Below are 9,925 nucleotides of genomic sequence, written 5' to 3' on the forward strand. Positions count from 1 at the left end.
AATAATGTTTCAGGTCTGTAATCGTACAAAGATAATTTGCCCAATTTTTTACTTGTCACAATCAACGTGTTACAAGCGAAGTGATTGTATTTTGGCAATAACACTTAAATAATCACTGCATAATTACGACATTTAAAAAATTAATTTTTTTAATTTAAAAAAATTAATGTATTTGTTGGATATGGAAATTATACAATATAAATACAAATGAAATATCTGGATTCGGTGGTATGAGAAGAAAGAGTGGCTTGATGGAGCTTGTAATTCTTGTTCCATGTTGTTTCTTCCTCGTGGCTTTAACAAAGTTCCTTTATGATTACCTGTGGGTACCTCTTCGTATACAGCATATGATGAATTCACAGGGAATCAAAGGACCTCCTTACAGATTCATCCATGGCAACAATAAAGAAGCTACCAAAATGAGAAAGGAAGCATTAAGCAAAGCTGTGGGTTTGACAGATGATTTATTTCCCAGATTACAACCACATATTTATTCCTGGATCAATACATATGGTGAAGTGGATGCTTGTTTTTTCACTATGATTTACTATAACTTCTGCTTATCTAGCTTTAAGAAAAAGATGGACCCTTAATGTTTTTTGTTGTGTGATTAGGGAAGAATTTTGTTTATTGGAATGGCGTTCAAGCTGAAGTGGTGATTTCAGAACCTGAATTGATCAAAGAGATTATGACAAATAGTGAGAAAATTTTTCAGAAAAGGAAGCTTACAGATGTTGGTGCGAAGCTCCTGGGAAATGGGCTTGTGTTCATTGAGGGAGAAAAATGGGCAAAGCATCGCAAGCTGGCCAATCATGCTTTTCATGGGGAAAGTCTAAAGGTAAATCCTCCAAATCTATAAATTAGTTGTAATTAATTTATAAGAATTATACAGAAATGGCATGTAAAGTTTATTATTTAATATTTATATATATATTGTCATATTGTGAATTTAATCTTTATTCTTTTAATTAAATTTGATTGTTAATTTTTTAAAAATAAGTAAAACTACTTTTTTAAATGAAAACGCTGATAAAAACCTTAAATTCTTGTAATGAAATTGGTATGATAACCCATATTACAGTCCACTTATACTTTATACTAACATAATGTTATTTGATTTATATGTTATACCGACAAATAATTTAAAAGTTATAAAAATATTCAATATTCAAAAAATATATAAAAAATTAATAAATATTCAAAAAATTAGCATGGAGTACCTGTAAATTGTTACGAGAGTTGCAATGTATAAAAATTTAACATTTCAATTAGTATTTTCGTTAAAAAACAACAAATCAACTTTTTTTTTTGAAATGTTAAAGATAAAATTCGACTTTTTGAAAAAAAAATTGAAGCGAAATTTAGCTTCTTCTTTTTTATGATTTTACTACTTAAATATTGTTGACTAAATCTTATGTTGCTACTACTTAATATTGGAGGGTCGTTTGGGCAGAACATGACTCCAGCAATGATTGTTAGTGTTGAAACAATGCTAGAAAGGTGGAAAGGCCAAGAAGGCAAAGAGATTGAAGTGTATAATGAATTTAGATTATTGACTTCGGAAGTAATTTCCAGAACAGCTTTTGGTAGCAATTACTTGGAAGGGGAGAAGATTTTTGCCATGTTGAACAAGTTGACAATACTCGTGAGTCAAAATATTTCCAAGACTAAGATTCCTTTCATCAAGTATGTTCCCCCTAACCTTAGTTAATCCCTATGGCTTTAAATTTTTTTTTATATAGAGAGCTGACCTTTGTTTGCTTATACAGCAAGTTATGGAAATCTGCTGAAATGCTAGAGTCTGAAAAACTCGAAAAAGGAATACAAGATTGTGTGATGGAGATGATTAAGAAAAGAGAAGACAAAGTTGTGAGTGGAGAAGCCGATAGCTTTGGCAATGATTTTCTGGGATTACTAGTAAATGCTTATCATGATTTGGACGATGAAAACAGGGTTGCATTGAAAGACTTGGTAGGTGAATGCAAAACAATATACTTTGCTGGACAAGAAACTGTCAATTCATTGCTTGCATGGATAGTTTTGCATTTGGCAATCCATGGAGATTGGCAAGAGAAAGCAAGGAGAGAGGTGATTGACATATTTGGTAACCAAAACCCGCATCTCGAAGGCATTGCCAAACTCAAAATAGTAAGCAAACTAACTGGAAATTCAAATTGCCATCTACGTGATGTAATCTAACATATTTTTCTATTTTCCAAATAGATGACCATGATCATCAATGAAACTCTAAGGTTGTATGGTCCGTCAAATGGCCTGCCAAGAACAGTCGCAAGAGAAGTACAGTTGGGAAAGTTAGTCTTGCCTGCTAATATAGATATTCTGTCTTTAAATATTGGACTTCACCGTGATCCTCACTTGTGGGGGGATGATGTGAATCATTTTAAACCAGAGAGATTCGCCGAAGGGATTGCCAAAGCTACCAATTACACCGCAGCTGCATTTTTCCCCTTTGGATTGGGACCTCGATCTTGTGTTGGTATGACCCTTGCAACCATAGAAACCAAGATTGCTCTGTCCATGATTCTACAACGTTACACCATCACCATTTCCCCAACCTATGTCCACTCTCCAATACCTATTCTCACCATTCGACCACGACATGGAATTCAAATAATACTTGAGCCGCTGCATAGCTGTTAAGAACTAGGGGCTTAATATTGTTGGTTCATGTATTCACTTGTAAGAGATGACATTCAGTGTATCTAAGGTGTTACAAACTTAAGAAAGAGAAAGAGGAATGAATTACTGTGTGAAAGAAATAATATTACTTTTTAATTTTCATTGGGTTAGATAATCTATTTATAATAGAAACTAGATACACCAATAAGGAAAGATATGAAATTGTGCTATTAAATTAGATACAAACAAGGAAAGATATGGTATGAATTACTTATGCAAGATATCACATTAACATTCCCTTCAAACTCAAGGTGATGTTTTAGATCTTGCTTGAGTTTGAAAACTAAGTCTTGAAATCTGATTGGAAGATGACTTTTTGGGAAAATGTTAGCGATCTGAACTAACGAGGAGACAGAAACATGGTGTATGTGCCCTAAGTAACATGATGTCATGCAAATGACAAAGAAAACCATCATCATCAAAGAAAACTTCAAGGACCAAAAGAGGATGAATTATCACCGATCACAGAGGTGTCAGTCACTAATGAAAACATTAGTGCTTATGATTCCTCATACCAAACGCCTCCGTTTCCACTAAAGACCCTACTTACAAAAAAGGAGAGAACCAATGAAGCATGAGACAAAGCCGAGCATCCTTAATCACCCACTGGAAGACACCGTAAAAGAGCAAAGGCTCAAAGCCACCTTAGACCAATCAAAATCAAACACCGCGACATCTATCCCAAAACAACACTCGAACAATGACTAAATTGTTAAAGGTCTTGGATCTGGCAAAAAAAAAGATACAGAAAAATAAGAAAAGTAGCATATGGAGGCATTAGGCACCACCACCCATCCACCATCTAGGAGTTGCAATAAAACACTCACAAAAAATGAAACACTAGCATCAAAACACATCGGTCCCTCTCAAAATAGGTTCGCTTGTGAGAAGAGAAAAAAATATAAATAAAAGAGCCATGAAAGCTCAAATAAGGCCCCCAAAAAGGGTTTTTAAATAGAGAGGAAGACATTAAAAAATAGGGCAAAACAAGGAGGACGACGACCAATCACCGACAACAAGTGTTCGGCCGTCTAAACCGAGAAACAAAAATATAACCTGGAGTAACAGGCAACCAAAGCTTGAGAAGCAGGAATTTGAGCATACAGTGATACAAAGCAACATAACCTCCAAACTCCAATCATCATTCAAGAAACTCAAATCCCTTGCTCCGTTAGCTTAAAACAAGGTCCCAATACCACAAAATAAACCATTAAAACATGGGACATTCTCTTGACATTTTACAAATGAAAATTAGGAGCGAGTATTCAACTGAGTCGAGTCAAAAAAATTTGAGTTAGTCGAATTGATGAATTATGTTTTAGCAACCGAACTCGATTTAAAATTTTTCAATTCAAATCGAGTCAAAAAATTTCGATCCAAGTTAATAAAATCCTATTATTTAAGCTCAATATTGTGTTTATATGAACCGATTGTTTAACTAGTAGATCAAGTATAAGATTATTTAATTATATAAACAATATAATAGTTTTGCCTTTTAACTTAATGAGTAAACATTTATCAAAACGATGTAATTTTAATTTTTTATTCAGATTTTCGAATAACTTGAATATGAATTACACAATTCATATTCGAGTTTTAACTGAAAAACTTAATTTTTTATTTAAATTTATCCGAATAATTTGATTAACTCAGATAATTCAAATCATTTAATTTAAAATTTAAAATTTTTACCAAATTTTTTGAATCAAATTAAATTTTATTTACCTCTAATGCAACTCTGTATTTATTGTTTCAAGGACAATAAAGCTCACTTAAACTCCCGTTGGGGGTTCTTGTAATATTAGCCATAACAAAATTCTTCTATCCTCCACCACTTTTCCACGTCTAATCACTTCTTCTTACAATACTACATCACAAAGCTTCCTTCTCAATCAAATCACTAAGAGCACATCTGGAGTTCAATTAGGTCTTCAACGAACACCCTATCAGTGCAGTCTGCTATAAACCCCACTTTCATCCCCCAGCGCCTACGTAGATATAGCTGCCTCCCTAGAGGTGTGCATGGGCCGGGCTACCCGGCCCGGCCTAAAAACTCGCCCGAAATGTGAGAGGGTTTGGAAAAAAATATAGGCCCGAAAAATGGGCTTTGACAAAAAAATAAGGCCCGTTTAAAAAATGGACCGGGCGTCGGGTAAGGTATTTTTAGTCCAAGCCCGGCCTAGCCCGGCCCAGCCCGAATTCACTAAAGGACAAAAAAAATCTACATATTTTTTTTATTTTTGAATGTTATTTTCTTGTTGTTTTCTCCATATTTTGCTACCATTTTACTATTATGTTGCTATTATTTTGTTGTTATTGTTTGGATATTGTATAAAATTTATTTTATTGTTAATTTTCTTATTATTTTAAAGGTATTTGTTAATTTTTTATTATTTTAGAACTATTTGCTTGTTAAGTTGCATTTATCTTAGTGTTATTTAAGTCTACATATTTTTCAAAATTTATTTTCAATTTTTTGGGAAATATTTATTTCGATATTTTTAGTATTTTTGATGTATTATATATATTTAAAAATAATATAAAATAATATAAAAAATAAATACAGGCAGGTCGGGCCGGGCCGGGCTCGAGTTTTAATATTTTTATCCGAGTGGGCTTAGGCAAAATTTTAAGCCCATTTTTTGAGTCTGGCCTGACCCGAGCCCAATAAATAAGCATAATTTTTTAGTTGAGCCCGACTCAAACCCGACCCAGCCCAGCCCGGCCCATAAACACCTCTTTGCCTCCCTCAAGATTCTTAGATTCTTGTTTGCTATATCCTGGTTTGAGAGAAAATCATAAAAAGTACGTGTCCTAAGATTGTAAAATCTACTTAAATATTCAAAAAGCCTCTCAAATTTGACTATTTGACCAGCTGACTCACAATCCAATGGTTCTAAACTTCAATTTTAATTTAAATAATACCAGTTAAATCAATTAACAAAAATAACATGACAAGTGTAAGTGAATGTCACGTTACGTATTGCGTAACATTTAGCGATTGTTGACTGATTGCATTTGTGGTGACACATGGTAGATGGCTCCCATTAAAATATTCATAAATATAAAAATTGTGCAGGTCTAATTAGCTTTTGTAACTTCAAAGAAAATCAGCATTAGCCATTATTTTATTATAAGGCGAAATATGTGACTGTCGTGTAGAGGCAAACACTATTATTTAATGATTAAAATCTTAATTTTTTTATATTTTAATATTTTCTATTTTCAAATAATACTTTAAGTCCTCATCTCACGTTATGATATTGACAAAAATATTTTAAAAAAGTTTAAGTCCAAAAATTATTTTGAATTACAATCATTAATAGTTATTTTAATATTTAAAATAAAAATAAATAAATGATAATTATTTAATTTAGGAGTAAATATATATTAAAATTTTCTTATTAATAAAAGTAATTAATAAATATCTTCTTAAGTTTTTTAAAAATCCTTCAAAACCCATAATTTGATGAACAAACTCACCATTTTATTTTTTAATATAATCATTTTTAATTTTTATATTTTTTATATTTTTATATTCTAAAATTTCAATCTTAATTCAAATAATGTCTGCTAAATTTAATTAAAAAATAACATAATTTCTTTTAATATTATATGTTAATATCACGTTACATGTAATAATATATTTATTTGAAATTAAAATATAAAATCTAAATTTATAAAAAAAAAAGACGTATATCATATTTTAACTTAATTCTAATATAAAATTTCAATCGTTCTTTTGTGATTATTAGTTTTCTAACTGTACAAGCCCAATTTTGGGCCCAAAACCCTCTAACCCGCTTGACCCAGACCCAAAACCTATCTTCTAACCCACAAAGCCCAATACCTAAACAAATACCCAAAACCCACTAAACCCAACAGTAGCTCAACCCAAACACCAAAACAAAAGGAACAAAAACCCTAGCCGTCAGCACATGCTCCCCACCCCATCCACCACCGACGCCTGCAAGTGGCCTCTGCTCCACCACCGTTTACTTGCAGCAATAAAAGAAGAAGAGACAAAGCAAGTTGTAGAAAAAAAAAGGCCTATAAAAGGCTAAATCCATTACCATTTGTAACATTAGGATTCTTTTAAAAATAAAAAGCAAACAACATTCGATTTTAAGTAAAAACAGAGACTTTAGCAACATCAAAAGCAGGGAATAGCCCCATATCAGAGACCGGGGAACCAAAAATAGCAAGTCTAAGGTCTATTTTCTTTTTTTTCTTTTCGAATTTATTTACATATATTATCCCCATTTTTAATAAAACAACACATATATTAAACAAATAAACAAATATAAAAAAAAGGAGAAAAATCTACCTAAGGGCAATTTTCGGCCACCGTGTGTGACCCGACCTGTCGTTAGAGGATCCGCGTGTTTTCTTTTGATGATCTAATTCCGCGATCGGCCCTTCCGCATTCTTCTGCTTTTAAATTTCATTCTCTTGGCTTTTAATTTATGCCCAGAATTTTTATTTCTTCTCCAATTCGGTCCTTTTGAAGCTGCGCGTTTTGAGACAAGGGGTTATTCCCCATTTTAGTCCCTCCTGGTTGATTGCGCATGCGATTTAATCCCCTCTTCTTTTATGTATTTCGGATTTGTCCCAAAAGTTCTATTTTCAATTCAATTTCGTCCCTTTTCTTTACCTTTTTTATTATTCTATTTTAATTTTAATATTAGTCATGCTATTATATTTATTACTGTTATTATTATATTTTTATTAGTGTTCTATTATTATTATTTTATTTGATGCTTATATATATATATTATATTATATAGTATTATTAATAGCTTTTAATATTATTATTATTACTATTATTATTATATATTAGTGTATATTTTTATGTACATACACGTATATATATATATTTATATATAGCATTGCTTTTTCATTATTTAATATATTTATTATATTTGCTCTTTGTATTTCTATATTATTATTATTATTATTATTATCATTATTATTATTATATAGTAGTATGTATTTTCATTACATGTATATATGTATATATATTGATATACGGGATTACTTTTGTTTACTTCCCTTTAATATTATTACTATCATCCTTATTGTAATTACTATGACCATTATTAGTATTAGCATTTTTTTATCAATACTTATACGTATGTATTATGTTTTTTTTAAATACCATTTTTAATGCCATGCATGTTGTGTATATTCTTAAAACTATATCATGTACATATATTTTAATACCACGTATATTATTATTATTATTTCTATTATTACGTATATTTCAATACTTGCATGTATGTATTTATGTATTGTTATTATTAGTTACTATTGTATATATATCACTGTTTTCAATAAATATTATTTAGTCTAGTACTACGCTTTTTACATATATATGTTCCCCATTACTTCATAATTACATTATACTATTATTATTCATGTTATTATTATTATCATTAGTTATCATTGTCAACTCCATTTTATCATGTTCTATTTATTTCTATTTTATTTACTTATGCATTCGACCATTGCATTTTCTTTATGTATTTGTTTATATTACTAAACCTTGCTTTTATCTTCTTATAATTGCTCATATCATTGTTATTAACACTGTCGCACTTATTATTGCGTATTAGCACCATAATTTGATTTCGTGTTTTACTATAAATCACGCTATATTCTTAATCAATAGATTAAAATTTTTTTTTCATAAAAGTAATATTTCGTATTTGGTAATTCGAAACAATCGTGCCCTAACTTACTGAGTTTCGACTTCTTCTCATCTTACCTAAATAACGGAATATTCTTTTTAATCAATATGAGTTAAAAAAAATGCTTATTCTCGGGGACACGAAGTGTTGTGCCCTAACTTACCGGGTATGATATTTTGTCACCTCGAAGTAAGAATTTGTTTTAAATAATGGCAACATTCGGTATTTGAGAATTCGAGAAAACGTGCCCTAACTTACTGGGTTTCGATTTCTCTCGTTTATTTTAAATAATCGAATACCCTTTTTATAAATTAAAATCCAAAAATTTCATAAAAGGCGAGCTTGTTCTCGAAAATTCAAGATGTCGTGTCCTAACTTACTGGATGTGACATTTTATATTTTGAGACGAGAAGGTCTTTAACATCTGGGCATTTTTAAAGAGGGATCATATTTCAAAGTCTTTCAAGTTTTCAATTTTCGACACTAAGACACTAATTAATCAACTAGGTACCAATTTTTGGGCGTTACGAGGGTGCTAATCCTTCCTCGTGCGTAACCGACTCCCGAACCTATTTTCTTGATTTGCGTAGACCAAAATCGTTGTTTAAATAAATCAAACCATTTATTAAAAACAACCACTTTTACAAGGTGATCCAATCACACCTAAAAAGATTGGTGGCGACTCCCGTTCTTTCATTTTTAAAAATCCAAGTCGATTCCCGTTTTTCAAAAAAATGGTTACGACACTAACCATTGTTGATTAATTAATTTTTTTATAACAGATGGTCGATAGCTCCCATTAAAATATTCATAAATATAAAAATTCGAGTTTTATTAATAATCAGAAGTCAACTAAATCAATAACCACTAAAGGCCTAATTACCCTTGGAAATGTACTATAATTAAATTATCATTTTGGTATTTGTATTATTTTTATCAGTTTAGTCCATATATTTTTATTCTATATAACCTTTTGTCTCAATCTAATTTTCTGTTAAAAAATTTAAACCAATCAATGACCCGTTGTCACGTGTAAAAAATTTAGGAAATACTTAAAAATTAAAATGATATTAATATTTTAAAAAAAATTATAAAAAAAGTTCCCAAATCCAAAAAAAGTTCCCTATTCTCACCATTCGACCACGACATGGAATTCATATAATACTTGAACCGCTGCATAGCTGTCACCTGTAAGAGATGACACTTATTCTATCTAAGGTGATACAAACTTAAGAAAAAGAAAGAAGAATGAATTACTGTGTGAAAGAAATAATATTACTTCTTAATTTTCATTGGGTTAAATAATCTATTTATTATATGAAATTGTGCTATTAAAATAGATATAAATAAGGAAAGAAATGGTATGAATTACTTATGCAAGATATCACATTAACATCCCCTAAAACTCAAGGTGGTGTTGTAGATCTTAGCTTGAGTTTGAAAACTAAGTCTTGAAAACTGATTGAAAAATGGCTTTTTGGGAAATTGTTTGCGATCTGAGCTAATGAGGAGACAAAAGCATGGTGTATGTGCCC

The 9,925-nt window shown here is 30.8% G+C and overlaps 1 protein-coding gene across 1 annotated transcript; it reads left to right on the top strand.

Moving 5' to 3' along the window:
- Positions 1–204: 204 nt before the first annotated feature.
- Positions 205–2,802, top strand: LOC107939355 (cytochrome P450 CYP749A22). The gene is made up of 5 exons (XM_016872684.2): positions 205–513; positions 615–838; positions 1,454–1,686; positions 1,770–2,148; positions 2,224–2,802. The coding sequence occupies exons 1-5, from the start codon at positions 231–233 to the stop codon at positions 2,659–2,661; spliced, it is 1,557 nt and encodes a 518-aa protein (XP_016728173.1). The 5' UTR covers positions 205–230; the 3' UTR covers positions 2,662–2,802.
- The last annotated feature ends 7,123 nt before the right edge of the window (positions 2,803–9,925 follow it).

Source organism: Gossypium hirsutum, chromosome A02 (genome assembly GCF_007990345.1).
Source record: "Gossypium hirsutum isolate 1008001.06 chromosome A02, Gossypium_hirsutum_v2.1, whole genome shotgun sequence".
Taxonomy (NCBI): domain Eukaryota; kingdom Viridiplantae; phylum Streptophyta; class Magnoliopsida; order Malvales; family Malvaceae; genus Gossypium; species Gossypium hirsutum.